We start from the raw sequence: 23665 nt of genomic DNA on the forward strand, positions 1-23665 counted from the left end.
TTTAGAGACCTTTGTAAAGATACCTTGTTGAAGAAATGTTTTTTGGGGAAAACCCAAAATTTAAATGAATGTGTGAATTCTGTCATTTGGAATCGGTTATCGAAAACTATATATGTTTAGGTTACAACATTCAAATTTGGTGTTTATGATTTTTACACTTCAGTGTTGATGTAATTAGAAAAATGCATGTTTTGGAATTATTTGGCATTGGTGCAAATAGATAAAGAGAGAATTCGCAAAGAAGGTATTGCTAATTTAAAATGCACAAAAGAAGCCAGACTGAAAAGAAGAGGGACCAAAAGAAGAGAAGAATATCAATATGATTCAAATGATGCTCGGTATGGCGCAGGAAAATATTAATGGTAAGTAATTCTCATCAATAGCTCTACTGGAATTGCAATATTAAACTTTAAATGGATTTTTCTCAAAACTTCATTTTTTACTTTCAGGCACCATTATTTGTTGAACTAATGGGGTTAGGAACATGAAATTTTGTCAATTTGTACTGCAGATGGTAATAAGTTATTGCAAGTGGATTGAGAGCCACCAAACAATCAAACTGTTTTATAATAATTAACGTACAAAAAAGTTAAATTTAACTAGTGAAAGAATAAAAGTTTTCTTCAAAACCATAATATTTATTTTACTTGTAAATTAAGACATGCATATACAGTAAAAATTTCATTGTTTCGTCACATAGTTCTTTTGATAAGCGTACGTATTCAAAGAGTAAAATAGCAAGGGCAGAATAGGGATAAAAATTGCCTTCTGTTTCCCCTTAAGCTCAGTGGATGTTGGCGACAGTAATCGTTCGGCAGTCGGCTCCAAATTCCAGTTCCCCCCCTCCAGGGATTCCCATTTAAGTGTCTTTTTCGAGCCTACTGGTAACAAATCCAGCAGTCCACCTCTGAATTACTGCAATGTATTCCTTCAATCCGACCTGGTAACGACCCCAACACTACTCAGGAACAGGTCGCACCAGCGTTCTCCTTTATAGGCGAACGTCTTTCTCCTAATGTTTTCCCAATAAACCCTGCCACAGTTTTAAATTGCTGATTCCAGCTCATATCGCTTTGCAATGTTACACTGAGATATTTAAACGACTTGACTTTATCACTAGTAATACTGTACCAGAATGTTACAGGTTTGATCTTCGTACTCATCCAAACCTCATCTCAAAGGTCACTGATACGTGGGAGTATCGATCGACAATTGCAGTGTTAGGGTGTGACTGATGCATTTGAGCTTACCAGATGAAACTGACCTTGAGGGGGTGCCAGTTTACACTTAAGACAACTGCGCGAGACATTCAAGGTCACCCAATCTCCTCCTCCGGCTGCCCCCCCCCCCCAACATCCCTGCCTCCCAGGCCATCCAGGTCTGTCGACACACCTGATGTACTGCAGGTTCTGGCTCCAAACTGGTTATTGCTGGTTCAATCCATAGCTAAGACTTCTGTAAAACTTGCTCAGACACCTATTTGTGTTACATTTAAGGTCACTTTTCCCCTCCCTCTCTGCTGGACCAGTAGGATTCAAGAGCTCCCGCTTTCACGTCCTGCTTCCATTATTACAGGAACACATGTATGGGCAATGTCAATTGAGGTCTCTGCACTGTAGTGCAAGCCTCGTCATGAAGTACCAGCAAAGCCCAGCCACGAAGTCCAGGCAGAATAGAAATAATAAAAACGCATATCAGAACAGTGAACCCCTTCCTCTCATAATTAACTGCTATTTACAATTTTAGGTAATTTACTGCTGTTTCCCAAATACCTATACCTCCATATGAAGATTATATATATATATATATATATATATATATATATATATATATATATATATATATATATATATAAACAGTTACCATATTTAAACAAAATACACTGATATTTCATGTTTAATAATTCCCTCAATTCACTGCTAACAACAAATACACACCTGCTGAGACTTTAAATGTCAAGCAACTGCCCTTAAACAATATAGTATTCAAGTGAATAATTCTTTCTACATACGAGATATGCATAATTCATATCTTACTATCATGTGTGTGACTGAACTTTATTTAAAGCAAAACAATGAAAAATTCAAGAGAATTTCTCTGTGCTCACATATCACACTACAGCGGCACATGAGGTGGCGCTACCACCAGCAAGCCCAGTAAACTCTACCCGATAAAGAGTGTCGAACCAACGCCACTTAAACGACAAGGCCACACAACTATGACGTCACGCAATCCAGGCGAGGCACTTAGTGCAACTATTTGGCGAAAGGCAGGGTTGACACTAACACCTTCTTAGAAACAGATAAATATAAAACAGCATAAAAGACGATGAAATTACTGTGCGTTGATTTGTTACCTCGGGGAAAACAGTGGAAGCATTTACTGTTTTCAGTGTGTCAGATATAGAATCATGAAAACTTTTTGGGCTTAACGCAACTTCAGCAATTCCTGACACTAAAATCTTTCGAGCTGTAAGAACTGACATTACTCAGATTTAAAGCACTTTCTTTTTTTTCTAAGGCATGTCAGGTGTAAAATAACATACGACACTGAAGCAGATGGCAGACTAAAATGCTGATTAACAACAGCATATTTTGTGTTATGGTATGTCATATGTTTCGTTAATTTTGAAGATAAAGACATAAACGGCAGTGCATTCTGAAGGTACCCAAGAAAGTACCACCACCTAGAACGTTGTGTATTGGGAAACAACAGATAAAGGTATCAGTTTAATCCTTAATTGATGGCTAGCATTTTGTTCCAGAGCCCCCTTCAATTGTACCAAAGTTTTTATTTACGCTGACAGTTATAGTCTCCTAGTATTGACACAAACAAAATTGTAGAGTATACAGTTTACACATCTAAACGATGTTCAATGAATAATAATAAACATCCCTAACATATTTCAAATATATGGTTTGAAGGAAATCGTAAACAATGAAAGTGGAAAAAAGGTTACTGATAACTCTCACTAAACCTATGAGCACAACCAAAACATACAGAACTAGCTATGAATTGCATGAAACAGCTCAACAATACCCTAACAATGAAAGCATTCCTTCTATATTACACTTATGGAAACATGTCAGAGTTACAAAGTAGCAGTCCTCATGAATGTAACCTTGTTTTCATTTGATATATTCGTTTCACAGACATGATGACTGATACCACAGCCTCTTAATAGTTTATGTAGGACAGATGGTAATAATTACTCAAACTATATCACATTTGCATGTCTAGATAGCAAAGTTTTGTTTACAAAACATCTTAAATATTAACAGAGTGGGTCTCAATTATTGTGCTAATGAGAATAGCACATATGTAGGGAAGATCATAGCTTTAAGTTTTCAAATGGGAGATCACATTTCACTAACAGGTTTCCACACGAAAGTAACTTTCACACAAACAGAGGAAGAAGAACAAGACAATCCAAATTCATGACACATAAAGCAAATACAAACATGACACCCTTGTCCAAGCACAATTAGCTTTCAAAGCAGGGTCAACATAGAACAAGGTCAAAGACGTGCAAATACTTCCTACCAAACTGGACAAAATGGCAGTGTGGCAAAGGACGCTGTGCAGATAATAAGCAACATGAATGAGAGCTATCATTGAGACAGTAAAGTTGCTATCATTGAATCTATAATGTGAAACAAGAGTTTGCTGCTTTCAGGGGAAAACTACAAGCAGATTGTTGGTGGGATGAAACAGCTTTATTTTTTTGTTAATAAGGCATGCTATACAGCAGAAAAAGACTATCTAAATATTAGGTGACATATTAGGTGACATATTAGGAAAATACACAATGTAGGACAAAAAAGGCACCAGAACTAAGAAAAAGTATATATTATCTCATTCAGTAGCAAATTCCTTTTCTTCAATCTACATTTATTCTTGCGTGTCCTGATTGACATAGAGATGTGGAAAAGGAATAAATAAAAATGCAATAATCTTGAAATAATTGATTTATCTTATCGATCCCCAAAGGGGGATCATGGCACATGCCACACTCTTTTTACATTTTCTTTTATTCTTGTGCCAGACAAGAACACAATCATTATGGAGCCCCAAATTGCACACAAAACACTGTTTTCTTGCAAATTGCAAGTTCCTTTGTTTCCCCAGTGCAATCACAAGTCCGCTTCCGGAAGTCCTGAGTTCAACTGGAAAATAAGAAAGGGATGATTTTGGATACGATTGATGTCCTGCCCTTTTCCGATCAGAAGAAACAAATGATTGAATGAGATATGCCCTTATCATCCTGCAGCATTGAAGCAGTGGAATATTCTCACTTGATAGACAGTAGATGAACTGAACGTTGACCAACGAAGTATCTGATGCATTGGTTAACAATGGGAAGTACCATTTCTTACCTCGAATTCTTACATGATATTTATGAATATTTCAGTCTAGTTTGTCCACACCTCTCATATAAATGTTATATTCTTCTGAATTCATTCTTAGCTGTGGAACTTGCACTTCTTTTTTCTGAGCTTCGTTTCACGTATTTACTTGGCTTACTGGATGCACTGTCTCATGGTTTGACAAAAGCCTTACAAAATTGTTATTCTTCCACATTACTGCCATTATCTCCATATTCTTGTCAAATCTATAGTCACACACTCATCTTTGTTTTTTCTTCATTCTGTTCTCAGATTCCATTGGACAGTTATTCATTCGGTTCATATTGGCAGTTCCAGTTGCCCTTACATTTCTGAAAGCTCTTTCAGGAAACGGAAGCTCGTGAAAAAGCTATAAAAATATATTTTGTGAAGTTCGGGAGTCTGCAGAAAAGAGTATATTCAACAACTGTTCCGCCAAGTCCCCGAACTGTATCCTTCGATATTCCTTCATAGACTGACATATCATAACAGAAACTACTTTGAGAACAGTACATAGCTCACTGTTTGAATCCAAACCTCACTGGTTTCCCGAGAACTAAGTGTTTTAGGTAATGGTGTCCATAATATCGTACCATTTGCTCATCAGTGCTCAGGTTTTCGGAAAAACCTGAAATTTCTTGAAATTATTATTCAGCAAATACACCAATGAACGAATTTTAGAAAGTTTATTTCTTTCGTCAAGTGGGGTTCTGTTCAGACGTGTGTTATCACTAAAATGAAGGTGGAGCTCTATTTTCAGGTATCTGTTGCGACTCATACACTGTCTTACACACCTTATATCAAAGTCCTCATCTTTATTCCATTACAGCTTTTCCTGTGGAAGAGCGTGGTGTCCAGTGAAGGCTAGCGTACCTGTGAATCTTCTTATACATCCATGTCATCATAGCTGTGATTATTGTTGTGTGTAGCATATGGACAGTTTCACTGACAAATTCAATACATGTTCATGAAAAAATTCTTCAAATCACTCAACAGCAGATTTTCCTTTTAGTGTTGCTACCATATAGAAGTTTTGCTGTGCAATTTCTGCTGTATCTAGATAGGTTTTAGAGTAAGTAGCATATTCTGTTGTCCAGTTAGAAGTGATAATAGCTTTCACTTTCACAGATATCGAAAGTTATTTACATAAAAATGTAATTTACGCTTTTTTGTAAATGTGCAACTCTTGTAACGCTGAAAAATGTAGCTTCTTCACATAAATAAATGTGTACAGCTTACTCATTTAACAGCTGACGAAACTTCAGTGCCAGCGCTCGACAAAGATCTGGACAACAATGGGAAGTGGTAGCACTCGCTGCCAGCATTATTAGAATTGCCCAACAGACGCTACAATGACAAATCCCCAAATGGGGGTCATGGCACTTAGTGAGATAAAACAGTAGGAATCCAGGAATTTCCTAGTTCAAATGTCAAAACGAAAAGTCGTGCAGATGACCAGCATAGTATTTCAGAGAAAAGCAGACATCACAGGTCACAAGTTTGAAAGAGCTCGTTTCATATTTGCATGGTAAAACAGACTTAAAAATATTCAGCATGTCTCCATATGTACAAATTAACTTGCAATGTGAATTTAAAATGACTCATTTCAAATCATTATGGTCTATCAGGCACAATGATTCCTGGAACATGAAACAAAACTAAACTTAAACTAACTAAACTAACTGGCTGGCTCTGAGCACTAAGGGACTTAACATCTGTTGTCATCAGTCCCCTAGAACGTAGTACTACTCAAGCCTAACTAACCTAAGGACAGCACACACATCCATGCCCGAGGCAGGATTCGAACCTGCGACCATAGCAGCCTCGCGGTTCCGAACTGAGCATCTAGAACCGCTAGACCACTGCGGCTGGCTAACTAACCTAACTAAACTAAACTAAACTAAGCTAACTAAACTAACTAACCTAACTAACCTAAATCTGTATCACTTCACATCAAGGACAAGAGTCAAAGGTATGTGAATAACAACAGAAACAAAACTCAAATCAAAATAATAGAAAATAGACATCTTATATAAAACTGGTGGATATCGGAAACCAAATACTCCACAGTGAAAACAACAGGGGGGGGGGGGGGGGGCAGGACGAGCAATTATGGCTAGATGCACTTTTCTGCCATTCCTCTTACCGCCCAACAACTCACACCATCCCACAACCAAACTATTTGACAATTGCATACTATCTGAAACCACATCACCTCACATAAAATATAAGAGTCAAAGGAATTGGATAAAAAGTGTCAGCAGTAGCACACATCTCATTCTTAAGAAAAGCAGCACTGAATGAACAATAGAAACTAGAAAACTCTTAAATGACCTGTTGGATATCAGAAACCAAATATTTACAAAACACACTAAAAGTGATAGGAGGAACAAGGGAAGCAATGACGACTAATGACATGTATATCCCCCTTCTATTATCACCTAATTGCTCATTCTCACCATTCTGCACCCACGCTAAGTATTTCACATTTCTGTAGTATCTAAAATGATATCTTACATCAGAGGCGTGAGTCACAGGTATGGGAATAAAAAGTGCCAGCAAAATTTTTAAATCACTTTGAGAATATGTAATTCATGACAAACGGTTATGGCTAGATACACTTCTCAGTCCTTCCTCTTAACACCTAACAGCTCACTCACCATCCTATACTCCACCAAGTAATATTCATTACCATAACATAGTAGACACAAAGTATATTCTCTCTATATTGAAAATGGTGAAAGGTTTCTAACATCAGAGCTGAAGAAACAAATATGTATAGGAAGAGGTTACAAGTACTGTAGTTAGTACCAAAAACTTGCTTAGTGAAGTCAACAAAAGTGGACAAGTACTAATGAGAATTATGTACACTTCTTTTTACTTTCGTTGTTTAAAATATGTCCTTCCACCGCAGTTTCAGTTGCCTTTCGTTTAATGACCTATGCACCTTCTCATTTTTCATTTTAAAATAGTTATTAAGAAAAATGTTAACACTTGTCCAAACAACAGATTTACCCAATTCCAGTGCTGAATGTTTGTCAATGACATCTACAGAAAAATCATCATTGGCCTTGACACAAACAAAAATTAATTTACACACAGTTTGCTGTTGGTTTTGAAGCTTGTGAAAGGAATCACAGTGTTCATCTGATAATAGTTTTCACATGAAACAAAAAGAATATACTACTATCAGAATGACATTTTCTGTGGATATTGCAAGCCACTTCTATCAATATCTTTTATTAGTTTGTGCTCAGCACCACATACCAGCTGCTTATCTATTGTTAAAAACTGAGCACAGTTACCACACTAACTTCTTTATTGTGCTGTACAATAGTATCCAGCAATGAATGTAAGCACAGGTAATACTGGACCGATAAGTTCGAAATAACACTAACAATTAATTTACAAATACCTGATGTTGAGATGTCACAGGAAACAGCAAGACATTCAGACTGATCACAGCTTTGTAGAGATCTAATTAGAATTTTCTTAAGTGAGTCAACTTGTAAAGAAAGCTCTAACAAGGTTGATAGTCTCAGCTTTTTCTCTGCCTTAAATATTTGCCTCATTGGCACATGGCACTGGGATGCAGATAGCTGTCGATACAAACCAAATCTGGCTTTCAAGACATCAGTCTGAAATTTTCCAGGCAGCAAGTATGACATTTTAAGTTCTGACAGACAATACATTCTCAATTCTAATATTGCAAATGTTGATAAACAAAATATGGATCTAATTGCAGAAAATGAAGCTGGCATTCTCACAGATGTGTTTTCAGAGCCGGGGAAGCAAAATGCCAGAAGTTCATCTTTCAAATTAATTCAGTTATTTCTGATGCATTTATAAATGTGTACTGGGTCTACACCATAAAACAAGGGGCTGGTATGATCTGAAGGGTGTGGGTAAGCAACAGTAAGTTGTGGTGGATTCACAAAATTACTAATAGTTTTTCTGTTAATTGAATTATTGTCAGAACAAATACAAATAAAGTTTAAACCTAAGTCTTCCAACCCAATAAATATACTTTTCTTACATTTAAGAACTGGTCAGAAGTCATTTATTTACAGGCCAGATGTGGACAACATCTTTAAATAATGAAATTACAACTTGCACCGTAAACACATGAGCAGTTGTTGCAAGAGTGGTGGTATCATGTGCCATAGCAACTAAATTTCCTCCTTTGTAGTCCTGCCTTAATGTGTATTTCATCTAAAATGAGTGTCACAAAACAATCATGATGATTCAGGTTCGATACTTTCTCCAATATGTAAAATAGAAAGTTTGGAATGTTAGAATCAACATTAATATTTGCACAGATGATTTTGATAGTATTAGGATGAGGCACAATATTTACATTGCTTGGTATGAATCTGTAAGAATGGTTTGAAAAAAAAAAAGAAAAACAGAAGCAAATACTAAAACATGGGGAGGGAACCTATGTCATTCAGGAGTCGAAAAGCTTAACTGATACTGGCTTATTCACTCAACAGCAGGTTTAGTTACCCATCACATTCTGAGTTATCTAACAACTCAACAATGATGTACTGAAGATGTTTTTCTTCCTTTTTGCACACTAAACTTTCAACAGATATTGTAAGATTGTCTAGACCGTGAATATTACTTATAGCTTTTGAAACTTTCTTGGAAGTAATTTCACAACACTTAACATAAAGGCTTACACTGAATTCCTGATTAATAATTATGTACAAAATATTTTGTGGTGTTCTTTCAGTGTCTCCAATAAAAAAAACAGTAAATATGAATCTTTCACTGCTTTTGACCTCTTTTCACTACAAGTAACAGTCAAGCTTTTTATCAGTTCTTGAAATGAGTTGGAGGAAAACTTATTATATACTTCTAAAGATTTCATACTGTCCTCTGTGGATGCTGTCAATGCAGCAGTTTCCCTTTTCTCCTGTTTTCAGAATGAGATTCTCTGACTTTCGGCATCACTTTCAAAATATACGAAGGACAGTTACGAAATTTGCTTCGGGCTGCGTTTTGTCAGAGTTGTGGCTTGCTTAGTGGTGTGGTCAATGTAGCCCCAGTTTTACAGTCTAGTGCTTGTGTTCCCCACAATATACCGTCTTCGCAGAAGTGCAAATGGCAGACCTGCGAAGTGAAACTTTTACTGATACTCAAATACTTGCTAGGAATGAAGTTCTCTCTTTTGATTGCAGATAATCATTTACTTCGAATGTTCTTATCGGCTGTAATTTTAAAAATGTGAACCACTTTCTTCTCGTCGTAATTACCGTCACAACCGGGAACACAACACTTATTCACCATGGTGATGATCACTTCTGAACTGCTACACTTCAAAGAGCAGAATAGCAAACGACTTCACAAGGGAATTCAACTCAGTAAGTCTACAGCTCCGAAACAGTTGTTTACATGGCTCCACATAGCATTTCTACAGGCATGTAGGTCGCGCTGCTAGCGATAGGTGACACTGGCTGTATACCTGAAGTTGATGACGTCACTCACCTGTTGGCAGAGTGTTATAAGGCCTTGTGATTTAGGTGGTGTTGGTCGAACTCGCCAACTGAGATGCCTGCAGTGTATCGAACACTTCATGCTGCTGCCATCACTGCCATAGCAGGTGACATGGCATTAAGAATGGTAGAGAACTGCGTTGCATTTAAAACAGAGAGACTAAACAACGTACCTGCAATCGTCTCTGTCGCAGTCAACCAGGCAGTTGGCAGAGAAGACACTGCTGCAAGTTAGAGCACTTAGCATAGCACTCTTGCACGTGCTAACAACGAATCACAGTAACTGTATGCCTGCCTATGTACCACTACACGTGTGTATGTGTGTGTGTATGCTTGACAAAGAAATACAGGGCGACAATTATTGAACTATATGAAATAATATCTTCATAACATCTGAACAGTTTGCATTAGGATATTCAATTGCATGTTTGGCCACGGCTCATGATGGGAACTAGTATGCACATGTGCACACGCCATGTTGTTGTCGGCCATTTGCACATCGAAAATCTGACGGTACAGCGCACCTAAGAATATAGCTGTTGTGAAAGCCTTCTACGCGAGCAAAAAACAGCCCAGCTGCTGCTCAAAAGAAGTTTGCGACTGAGTTCAATCTGTAGACAACCTCAACCTGTCCAACTGTGCTAACAGCCAAGATTTTGATTCCAAGTTTGAGAGAACCGACAGTGTTCTTGGTGACAGCGTTGGCAAGGTCGGTCATAAAAAAAGGTAGAAACGCCTGAAACTATCGTGAAGACACACGCCATGTTTCATGTTTCAAACCAGCCCCACGAAATCCATCCGGGAGACACTGCAACAAATTATTGTTGAAGACCAGCATTTCTTCCCAAACAAAATTCAAACCCATGAGCCATTGAGCCCCGGACCATGGAACAGCGGTTGTGTTTCGCCAATACTATCGTCCACAGAATTGACGAGTGGCGTGAATACACTCCTGGAAATTGAAATAAGAACACCGTGAATTCATTGTCCCAGGAAGGGAAACTTTATTGACACATTCCTGGGGTCAGATACATCACATGATCACACTGACAGAACCACAGGCACATAGACACAGGCAACAGAGCATGCACAATGTCGGCACTAGTACAGTGTATATCCACCTTTCGCAGCAATGCAGGCTGCTATTATCCCATGGAGACGATCGTAGAGATGCTGGATGTAGTCCTGTGGAACGGCTTGCCATGCCATTTCCACCTGGCGCCTCAGTTGGACCAGCGTTCGTGCTGGACGTGCAGACCGCGTGAGACGACACTTCATCCAGTCCCAAACATGCTCAATGGGGGACAGATCCGGAGTTCTTGCTGGCCAGGGTAGTTGAGTTACACCTTCTAGAGCACATTGGGTGGCACGGGATACATGCGGACGTGCATTGTCCTGTTGGAACAGCAAGTTCCCTTGCCGGTCTAGGAATGGTAGAAAGATGGGTTCGATGACGGTTTGGATGTACCGTGCACTATTCAGTGTCCCCTCGACGATCACCAGAGGTGTACGGCCAGTGTAGGCGATCGCTCCCCACACCATGATGCCGGGTGTTGGCCCTGTGTGCCTCGGTCGTATGCAGTCCTTATTGTGCGGCTCACCTGCACGGCGCCAAACACGCATACGACCATCATTGGCACCAAGGCAGAAGCGACTCTCATCGCTGAAAACGACACGTCTCCATTCGTCCCTCCATTCACGCCTGTCGGGACACCACTGGAGGCGGGCTGCACGATGTTGGGGCGTGAGCGGAAGACGGCCTAACGGTGTGCGGGACCGTAGCCCAGCTTCATGGAGACGGTTGCGAATGGTCCTCGCCGATACCCCAGGAGCAACAGTGTCCCTAATTTGCTGGGAAGTGGCGGTGCGGTCCCCTACGGCACTGCGTAGGATCCTACGGTCTTGGCGTGCATCCGTGCCCTCGCTCAAAGTCCGTCAACTGCACATACGGTTCACGTCCACGCTGTCGCGGCATGCTACCAGTGTTAAAGACGGCGATGGAGCTCCGTATGCCAAGGCAAACAGGCTGACACTGACGGCGGCGGTGCACAAATGCTGCGCAGCTAGCGCCATTCGACGGCCAACACCGCGGTTCCTGGTGTGTCCGCTGTGCCCTGCGTGTGATCATTGCTTGTACAGCCCTCTCGCAGTGTCCGGAGCAAGTATGGTGGGTCTGACACACCGGTGTCAATGTGTTCTTTTTTCCATTTCCAGGAGTGTATGATTTGGATTATCGACAGAGCTCACTTTCACTTGGATGGGTTCATCAATAAGCAAAATTGGCGCATTTGGCGAACTGAGAATCCGTATTTCGAGTCACACAAAAATCGATGCTATACTCCTTGATGCCACGGTGACTACCAAATGGTGTGTGAAGGTTTTCGCAGATGATTTCACCCCCATTATCCTAAGGAACCCTGATTTCGACAAGATGTGGATCATACAAGACGGAGCCTAACCTCATCGAAGCAGGAGGCTGATGTTCTGGAGGAGCACTTTGGGGCTGCATTCTGGCTCTGGGGTATCCAGGTACCACTGACATGGACCTCGATTGACCGCTATATTGTTTGGATGTGAACACATGTGGCTTTCTTGTGGGGCTATATTGAAGACAAGGAGTACAGCAATAACCCCAAAACCTTTGCTGAGCCGAAATAGCCATTCAGGAGGTCATCGACAGATCAATGTTCCGACACTTCAGCAGGTCTTTCAGAATTCGCTATTCCTCTGTGCCACACCGTCGCCAAGGATAGCAGGCATATTGAACATGTCATAACGTAAATCCGAGTATCTGTAGTGACGTTTACATTTTGAATAAGGTGTGTACATGCCATAGTTTGTCAGTAATTCACGTTTTGTTCACATATTCCAATTATTTTCACTCTGTATGTGTGCTGAGAATCGATGGAAAAGATGTTTTTAACAGTTTCAGCTTCGAGCACTGCACAGAGAGCAGTATTAGCACCACACGTACTACGTGAAGCTGTGCTTTAAAGTAAGCACATTATTTAGTCGACAGTACTAAAAAAGAACATTACTGTACAAAGACAATGATCGTATATGACATGATATCTCACGTAATTGAGCAACGCATGTCAAAGGATTGGGTCCTATGATGTGCTGTCAAATCCTGTTTCTATGAAGATGAAGTAAGACAATTGTATAAAGCCCTGTGTTATCTTTCTTAGAGCTAGTTAGAATATTAAAAGCACTCCATACCCAGAAGTCTATCCTCTTCCCACCCCTTCAAATTATCATGTGGGTCCCCTGGGTCAGCAAATAGTTGGGTCTCACATAAATTTCCATGTGCTTTGCGACACATACCACGTGAAACGATCTTTAGTTGTTTTGCCTAGAATTGTCCTGCATGACCAACGAAACCTGGAGGTTATATATATATTCAACAGTACTACACTGACGGAAAAAATTCCCAACACGAAGGAGGAGTTGTGCGATAGAAACGAAAGTTTTTAGGCGCGTGTCTACATCTGAAAGGCGACGTCTGCTAAGATTTCGCGTCAGTCGTGTACGAGTGGTTCTAGCAGCGCCAGTTTGAGCATTGCTTTGAAGCACGCTAGAACGGTCATGAGATTGGACGTGCTGAGTCGACGTTAGTCATGGAGACAAAGACGCTATTATTAACACCTCATAAAATTTCAACGAGGTGTAATAATAGGTGCTACGAGAAGGTAGATGTTCCTTCTACGACTTTACAGAAAGACTTGGCAGGGATGTAGCCACTGTATGTGGCTGCTGGCAGCAGTGGTCACCAGAATGTTTGGTTGCCAGAAGATTGTGTTCCAGACGGCCATTTGGCATTACCGAGAGAGAAGACCATTGTGATTGCTGTCTGGCCCTGTGGCATCGTACTGCTCAAAAATGTGTGTGAAATCTTATGGGACTTAACTGCTAAGGTCATCAGACCCTAAGCTCTTTTTTTTTTGTCATCAGTCTACTGACTGATTTGATGCGGCCCGCCACGAATTCCTTTCCTGTGCTAACCTCTTCATCTCAGAGTAGCACTTGCAACTTACGTCCTCAATTGTTTGCTTGACGTATTCCAATCTCTGTCTTCCTCTTCAGTTTTTGCCCTCTACAGCTCCCTCTAGTACCATGGAAGTCATTCCCTCATGTCTTAGCAGATGTCCTATCATCCTTCCCTTCTCCTTATCAGTGTTTTCCACATATTCCATTCCTCTCCGATTCTGCGTAGAACCTCCTCATTCCTTACCTTATCAGTCCACCTAATTTTCAACATTCGTCTATAGCACCACATCTCAAATGCTTCGACGACAATCATATCTTTTCGATGTCTTCACATTTTTCCTGCAGCCATTTCTTCTTAGCTCCCCTGCACTTCCTATTTATTTCATTCCTCAGCGACTTGTATTTCTGTATTCCTGATTTTCCCGGACCATGTTTGTACTTCCTCCTTTCATCAATCAACTGAAGTACTACTTCTGTTACCCATGGTTTCTTCGCAGCTACCTTCTTTGTACCTATGTTTTCCTTCCCAACTTCTGTCATGGCCCTTTTTAGAGATGTCCATTCCTCTTCAACTGTGCTGCCTACTGCGCTATTCCTTATTGCTGTATCTATAGCGTTAGAGAACTTTAAACGAGTCTCGTCATTCCTTAGAACCACCGTATCCCACTTCTTTGCGTATTGATTCTTCCTGACTAATTTCTTGAACTTCAGCCTACTCTTCATCACTACTATATTGTGATCTGAGTCTATATCTGCTCCTGGGTACGCCTTACAATCCAGCATCTGATTTCGGAATCTCTGTCTGACTATGATGTAATCTAATTGAATTCTTCCCGTAACTCCCGGCCTTTTCCAAGTATACCTCCTCCTCTTGTGAGTCTTGAACAGGGTATTTGCTATTACTAGCTGAAACTTGTTACAGAACTCCATTAGTCTTTCTCCTCTTTCATTCCTTGTCCCAAGCCCATATTCTCCTGTAACCTTTTCTTCTACTCCTTCCCCTACAACTGCATTCCAGTCGCCCATGACTATTAGATTTTCGTCCCCCTTTACATGCTGCATTACCCTTTCAATATCCTCATACACTATCTGTTCAGCTTGCGACGTCGGCATGTATACCTGAACTATCGTTGTCGGTGTTGGTCTGCTGTCGATTCTGATTAGAACAACCCGGTCACTGACCTGTTCACAGTAACACACCTTCTGCCCTATCTTCCTATTCTTAACGAATTCTACACCTGTTATACCATTTTCTGCTGCGGTTGATATTACCCGATACTCATCTGAACAGAAATCCTTGTCTTCCTTCCACTTCACTTCACTGACCCCTACTATATCTAGATTTAGCCTTTCCATTTCCCTATTTAGATTTTCTAGTTTTCCTACCACGTTTAAGCTTCTGACATTCCACGCCCCGACTCGTAGAACATTATCCTTTCGTTGATTATTCAATCTTTTTCTTTTCCCCCTTCCGGAGATCCGAATGGTGGACTATTCCGGAATCTTTTGCCAATGGAGAGATCATCATGACACTTCTTCAACTACAGGCCACATGTCCTGTGGATACACGTTACGTGTCTTTAATGCAGTGGTTTCCATTGCCTTCTGCATCCTCATGTCGTTGATCGTTGCTGATTCTTCCGCCTTTAGGGGCAATTTCCCAGCCCTAGGACAAGAGAGTGCCCTGAACCTCTATCCGCTCCTCCACCCTCTTTGAAAAGGCCGTTGGCAGAATGAGGCTGACTTCTTATGCCGGAAGTCTTCGGTCGCCAATGCTGATTATTTATCAAAATTTAGGCAGTGGAGGGGATCGAACCCGACACACACACACACACACACACACACACACACACACACACACACACACACACACACACATACACCAGGGAGAACTCTAACCTCCACTGGGATCGTACTGCATCTGCAGCAGCAGTTTACACCACAGTAACGCAACGAACTATTAAAAATTACTTACTTCGAGGACAGCTCCGAGCCAGATGGTCTGTAGCATTCGTTCCACTGACCGCAAACCACCGCCATTTGTGACTCGAGTGGCATCAAGTAAGAACACATTGGATGGCAGAGTAATGACCGAGCGAGGTGGCGCAGTGGTTAGCACAATGGACTCGCATTCGGGAGGACGACGGTTCAATCCCGTCTCCGGCCATCCTGGTTTAGGTTTTCCGTGATTTCCCTAAATCGTTTCCTTTGAAAGGGCACTGCCGATTTCCTTCCCAATCCTTCCCTAACCCGAGCTTGCGCTCCGTCTCTAATGACCTCGTTGTCGACGGGACGTTAAACATTAACCACCACCACCACCACCACCGCAGGATAATGGAAGCCAGTACTGCCTCGGTGCCAGTGATCGCCGTGTGGTGGTTAGAAGGGGGGCCTGCAACCAATCTGTATGCTGCTACACACAGTGGACCTGCTGCACCTGCAGCTGTGGCCTGGGGTGCAACTTCTTCCACATGACAGCAGAATTGCCCCCGTGGTCATCACATGCACTCTATGAGTGCAAATTTGCATTTCAGGTGATTCGACCTGTTGTGCTGCCATTCATGAACAGCATGCCTGGAAGTATTTTCCAACAGCATAACGCTCGCCCACATACAGCTGTTGTGAGCCAACATGCTCGACAGGATATCTCCAATCGAGAACATGTAGACCATAATCGGATGAAAACGTGAGCGCCATCCACAAACAGCATTAACCATCCCTGTATCACATTTGCAATGGCATATCTCCCATGTATATTAAACTGTGATCCTGCAATGTTAATTGTTCAAATAGGGTACCTAGACAAATGTATTCCCGGTATGTAATTACTGTACATTTATTATTTCTTTGTGTTGTGATTCCATCAGTGTATATAGCTGCTTACAACGATGGAGCAAAGGGATGTGTATGTAGTAGATAACTTGTCTACCGCCAGTAAGGCATTTGGTCTTTATAGAAGACGTCAAGTCGTCACAGGATAAAAATCCAGCTGAAGGCCTGAAAGATGTCGACATTTTTTTCGTGTCTGTGTGTATAATACCTCTCTCCTCCTAGTTTCTGGAAGAAAAGAGTATAGGCAGAGAGAATTTCAACCCATAAACAGAACTGCAGAATGACTGTTGTCGCAGACGTGCATCTCATACTCCAAAGACTTGGAAGTACTTGCATTCTAATTGTAAACTCATAAGCCAAGAAAACTATTGTGTGTGCTGCAATGTGGCAGTGGTAGGATGCAGGTGTGGGTTCATGAACTGTGACAAGCAACTCACATGTGTTTATGGTATGCTTAGTGTTATTCTACATGCCAAAACCGAATACTATGAGAGAAAAATTTAGTGGTTTATATTTATTGAAGTATGATCCCTGATGTCTTTAAAATGCGAATATCACCCAGTAGAACTAAAGAAAGATAGAAGATAATGGTAGCTTTGGAAGTTTTCACCTAGCATGGAGGGTCACCGTAATTTATTGATGACTTATCATTGTAACTCAGATTAAGACGAGTATTATCACAAAATAATATGGACAATCTCGATTTCGTGTTAAGCAGTTAAAACTATAGACAAACTGGAAGTAGTGATGGAAGCTGAAGAAATGAATTGAAATTTGTGCAAAGGCCAGGACTTGCTTACTAGGCAGGTATGCTAGCCATTACACCAACACAGCACTACACTAACATAACTGCATAATCTACCGTAGCCTAGTGCCCTGAGTAACACAAACTTTTATTCTGATCTACAGCTTATTGTCCCCTTCTTTGATCATGACTATTGCTGAGGCTCTCGGTATTCGAATAGCACTCCAGAGTTGGACAGAATGGAGAAATCCTGCCTGTACCTCAGTGTAGGTGATCTATAGATCTGCTATAAGAAGCAGAATAGGACGTATGTGTTATGGAGGGCACTGGGCTAGGGTAGTCTGTGCAACTGTAGTAGCTATAGTGCTATGGTAGTGTAATGGCCAGCATATCTGCCTAATGGGCAAGGAGACTCAGGCTCATGTGTTGGCCATGGCACAAACTTTATTTCATTCCTTCAGCTTCCATCATTATTGTAGATAAAGATTAAACTCAAATGACTAAATGAAAATTTCATTATATCACATCTACGAACAGGTAATAGTTTGCATTAGATCCCCAGCCAACAGATGCCTCTTATTCATATCTAATAAATGTTTTACGAACTGTGCTGTGTTTCTGCATCTTTTTAATTGTGATATGGTGCTTGTGTATAATATATGTATCGCTCATTGAAAGCTGTTAAAATATTATAGTAAAAACTTATTTTTTATGCTGACTAGTTCCACATTGTATCAAGAGTGTTTCTTTCATTAATAATGTAATAATGCATGATCATTGTGTTAAGCATTAAACCACGAGAGGAGGCCAGCTCTCACTGACAGACAGATGACACTGCTGGGTGATGGCAACTCTGATCTACCAGACAGCAGTGCAACATGGACAGTGCAGACCACAGCTTCGGACATCTCTAATGCTGTGTCAAAGTGTATCTCTATGCCCCTTCTGGTACATAGCCTAGTGCAGTTGTCTGCTATGCTATAGAGTGGTTAGTTAATAGTCATGTATCAGTCCAATGTATATATGTGTTCGACAGAACCAGTGTAGGCCTGCTGTAGAGCGTTTGTGAAATGAGACAGTCATTGTACTTGGAATGTAAATATTGTGTGCATTTCTGACAATCTTTCCATGAGAATAACATACTGCATTATCGGTATATCCACCTGTCCATCAGTGCAAGCATGCATCTAAGAGTAGGTGCTTGCTGGCAGAAAACTGTGTGGATATTCAGATAATTAATGGATTGGAAGAATGTTGGTACGAGTTTGTGTGTGTGAAATATTATGCGACGTAAGTGCTAAGGTCATTAGTCCCTAAGCTTAACACTACTTAACCTAAATTATCCCAAGTAAAAAAACAGCCATGCCCGAGGGAGGACTCGAACCCTCCGCCGCTACCAGCCGCACAGTCCGTGACTGCAGCGCCTCGACTGCTTGGCTAATCTCTCGCGGTGGTAAGAGTTTCAGCTCCAAGCACTGCACAGAGTGCAACTCTAAAAACTTTTAATTGCTTGAGACGTATCATTAGAAATGAAGCTGTGTTAGCCCCATACATAGTAGCAAAGGTGTCTCATAAAGTAACGTATGTATTATTAATTTAACTGCAATAAAAAAACTTTGATAGATTGATGACAATGCTACTCGTCGTTGTCCACATCTTAATATCTGTAACATACTGCCCAGCCCTGTTTCCTATAACGAAAAACGAAATATATATAAGAGATCCACGTGTTCACATCTCGGAGAGTGGAAATGCGTTGACCTTCATATAGATTAACTTCCAGGTGTTCCAGTGTATGGGTGTGTTACTCACACTGCTATACTGGCAGCAATGATGACTTGTCAGTTCTTTTTTATTTTTGTGGTAATGTGATAGTGTCGGGATTAAATCCTATGGGCTCTGGAGCGCGTCTGTCAGCTGACAGGTTTCACATATACAGTCTTCCTGTGCAAGTTCGTGCGCTTAACAGGGTATGGGGCTATCTTCCAAATCTGCCTTCATCACTAACTTTCTTTTGATGATTTGCCGAAAGATTTTTGACTTTCCCTCCCCGCAATATTTTTCATATGATGGTTCCAGTTTAAGTTGTTCGTGATCGTAGGTTCTAGATATGTAGTTAAGTCGACAACGTTTACATCTGACTGATTTATCGTGCAAGCGAACTTTAAAGGAATTGTTTTGGTATTAATGTGAACCTCACAGATTTTGTTTAGGGTCGATTGTCATGTTTTGCGCCGTGAAGATATTTTTTTAACACCATTTCGTAATTCACTTTGCTCTTCTGAGGAGTTTATTCACAAAAGCAGCCCAATTGGAAGTAAACAGCTGTCGTACGGTATGCTGCGCAGCCCGTTATGACAAAAAAAAAAGATGCTAACATGTGAAATTCGGTGGTTGGTTGGACTGAGGATAGCTTGTAATGGCTAAGGTGTGCTGGGGATACCAGTTTCTAATAGCCATAAACATGCGCTCTAAATTGCCAAATAACGCATGACTGTGCCGTGGTTCCAAATCAACATTAAACATGTGTATTCGCTACAGACTGGAACAGAGTTTGGATAATTTTTGGCTGTCAGAGGCGTAAGTCGCTGCTTGCAGAACCTCCGTCTCTAGTCAGCTTTATTGCACTAGTAATCTTATTTTAGTCCACGAACCAGTTGTCACGTTAGCTCATAGGACCTTCATTTTTCATGTTAAATGATTTAAGTGATTAAGATTTTGAAAATGTAGGCACGAAAGGCGCGATACTGACTACTAGTGAAAGTGAATCTGGTAGTTAACACATCTTCGTGTGGGATCATCAACGACGATATGCGAGGGGATGGAATCCCAGGCAGCACAGAGTGCTGTCCGTTGCGTAACCTGTGGGAATATGTGCACATCTCGCTGCTCGTGCAGAAACAACAAATATTTCATGTCTATTTATACTATTTGCAGCAATAAGACGATAGCGAAATGTGCCTGGTACGAATCCCTGCCAGGCAAATGTCAATTTTATCGTCGTTCCAATATCACGCTATTCCTGAACATATTTAATGCCTGACATCTGACTGTGCTTAGTTAACAATTCATATAGGTACTGAGTTCTACTCCCCTTCCATCACCACAACTTTACTTGATGGCGTTTCACACTTGCGCGTCGCACTTTACTACGTGTCTTTCGTAGTTACTTGTCAGGGGGCAACATAAAAAACACGAGTTTCCCAGAGCAGTGATGAACGTATCGTCATTTGTTTCCAGTTTCGGACATTCTATCTTGTACACGAGTACTGGTGAATACTTCGATGTTTTACATATCTTGCCTAGTCGAGTCTCGATCAGGCACGCAAGTTTTGTTTGGGTAACAGTGTGTTCGAATTCAAAACACGAGCAAAAATTCCTCATGTCATTTAATGGGTGTGATAAGACATGTGGAGTGTCACTTATTGTAACGAAGTTAAATGTAGCGTTAGGGACTGTCACATTTCTAATAACGTGTGTTCTAGTATTGGCTTACATCTGAAATGACTACCATAATGAGCATTTTCAAAAGTCAAGGGATTAACATAGCATTCGAGACAGAAAATTCAATCCAAAGGTACATTTAAAAAAAAGATATCTACGAAAAAGCAGGAATACTCCAACTACAGTGCAACATATGTTGATGGAAGGCATATTTCACAAACCAGGACTACATTTGACACCCAGTACAAAAAACATATCAGAGCATGGAAATATGGAACGAGCCACTCAACTTTTGCAGAACGTTTGAGACAAAATAACCACAAACCTATTCCAAGAGAAAATGACATGAAAATAATTACAATAGATAATTGAAGGCATCTAATATTACAGGAAAATTATAATATCTACAAAACAAACGTTGAAAAGAAACAACTACTAAATGACCAAGTAAATATGACTAACAACCCACTGTTTACACTGATCATATAATAGATGCCCAACAAATTATTACGCATCTGATTCCTCTCATAAATATATACATATAATATACATAATATATAATAATAATAATAATAATAATAATAATAATAATAATAAAGTTGGCATAGTACCAATTATACTATCAACTACAAGAGTCATACCACACAATATCCACAAGTACATCAAAGCAATACAGCTACATCCAAACATATATATACAACTACAGATATCTGTAATTATTGATACATGTTCAATTACCCGAAAGTTCCTAAATGCAATGTAACATATACCGCACAGTTAAAAGGAAGTCACGCTTGATCAAGTTCCGCGTCACTTTCCATTTTTAACCAGACAAAAGTCTGAGAAAGGAAAGAAATAATAATAACAAGAAGAAGAAGAATAAATAAATGAATGAAAATAGTAATAAAAATAAAATAAAGAACTTTTATTTTATTAAAAACTCAGTCTCTGTCTAACACACACACACACACACACACACACACCCCATCATCATTTCTTTACATAATGAAATGACAATTAAGTGGACACTCTAGCTGCATACAGGTGTTGACATACGTCAACGAGAACAGAAGAAAATGTGTGCCCCGACCGGGACTCGAACCCGGGATATCCTGCTTGCATGGCAGACGCTCTGTCCATCTGAGCCACCGAGGACACAGAGGATGGCGCAACTGCAGGGCCTTATCTCTGGCACGCCTCCCGCGAGACCCACACTCTCCACGCATTGTCCCGCACTACATACGTAGTGCCCCCACCCATTATACTCTTTACTCGCGGCGTGTTGCCGATTCCCCTAAGAGTTCGGGCACTGTTTGTGCACTCGCACACAAGAAGATGGTCATGTCCGAAAGAACAGATACCATCTCAGTATATAAACATTTAGAATGAAAAATGAAACTCTGTATTAAAAAGATGGCAGTTACAGTGATGTGTAACGTAAACAGTGAACTGAAAGTGAACTTTAAGATATGCACCTGGTTGCCAGACGAGAAAAAGCAGTTTGGCTAGATGCAATGAAGTAGAAGTTACGTGTAAGTACCTTTCCATTTCATAAAAAATATGTTGAAGGATCAGTTTTTAAATCTGTGTGAAAACGGACAAATCACGTAATACACTCCTGGAAATGGAAAAAAAAACACATTGACACCGGTGTATCAGACCCACCATACTTGCTCCGGACACTGCGAGAGGGCTGTACAAGCAATGATCACACGCACGGCACAGCGGACACGCCACGAACCGCGGTGTTGGCCGTCGAATGGCGCTAGCTGCGCAGCATTTGTGCACCGCCGCCGTCAGTGTCAGCCAGTTTGCCGTGGCATACGGAGCTCCTTCGCAGTCTTTAACACTGGTACCATGCTGCGACAGCGTGGACGTGAACCGTATGTGCAGTTGACGGACTTTGAGCGAGGGCGTATAGTGGGCATGCGGGAGGCCGGGTGGACGTACCACCAAATTGCTCAACACGTGGGGCGTGAGGTCTCCACAGTACATCGATGTTGTCGCCAGTGGTCGGCGGAAGGTGCAAGTGCCCGTCGACCTGGGACCGGACCGCAGCGACGCACGGATGCACGCCAAGACTGTAGGATCCTACGCAATGCCGTAGGGGACCCCACCGCCACTTCCCAGCAAATTAGGGACACTGTTGCTCCTGGGGTATCGGCGAGGACCATTCGCAACCGTCTCCATGAAGCTGGGCTACGGTCCCGCACACCGTTAGGCCGTCTTCCGCTCACGCCCCAACATCGTGCAGCCCACCTCCAGTGGTGTCGCGACAGGCGTGAATGGAGGGACGAATGGAGACGTGTCGTCTTCAGCGATGAGAGTCGCTTCTGCCTTGGTGCCAATGATGGTCGTATGCGTGTTTGGCGCCGTGCAGGTGAGCGCCACAATCAGGACTGCATACGACCGAGGCACACAGGGCCAACACCCGGCATCATGGTGTAGGGAGCGATCTCCTACACTGGCCGTACACCTCTGGTGATCATCGAGGGGACACTGAGTAGTGCACAGTACATCCAAACCGTCATCGAACCCATCGTTTTACCATTCCTAGACCGGCAAGGGAACTTGCTGTTCCAACAGGACAATGCACGTCCGCAAGTATCCCGTGCCACCCAACGTGCTCTAGAAGGTGTAAGTCAACTACCCTGGCCAGCAAGATCTCCGGATCTGTCCCCCGTTGAGCATGTTTGGGACTGGATGAAGCGTCGTCTCACGCGGTCTGCACGTCCAGCACGAACGCTGGTGCAACTGAGGCGCCAGGTTGGAAT

At 41.4% G+C, this 23665-nt stretch overlaps 1 protein-coding gene and 1 non-coding gene across 2 annotated transcripts in view; both read right to left on the reverse strand.

The window, feature by feature from the left end:
• Positions 1–4127: 4127 nt before the first annotated feature.
• Positions 4128–23665, reverse strand: part of LOC126267214 (forkhead box protein L2-like) — an 82658-nt gene continuing 63120 nt past the window's right edge. The window contains exon 4 of the mRNA XM_049972187.1: positions 4128–4166. Within this exon, the coding sequence (XP_049828144.1) occupies positions 4163–4166 (4 nt within the window). The 3' untranslated portion in view covers positions 4128–4162. The remainder of the gene's footprint in view (positions 4167–23665) is intronic.
• Positions 21973–22046, reverse strand: Trnaa-ugc (transfer RNA alanine (anticodon UGC)). The gene has a single exon. It is a non-coding gene; the product is annotated as a tRNA-Ala (tRNA).

The sequence above is a fragment of the Schistocerca gregaria genome, chromosome 4 (genome assembly GCF_023897955.1).
Source record: "Schistocerca gregaria isolate iqSchGreg1 chromosome 4, iqSchGreg1.2, whole genome shotgun sequence".
NCBI classification, from domain to species: domain Eukaryota; kingdom Metazoa; phylum Arthropoda; class Insecta; order Orthoptera; family Acrididae; genus Schistocerca; species Schistocerca gregaria.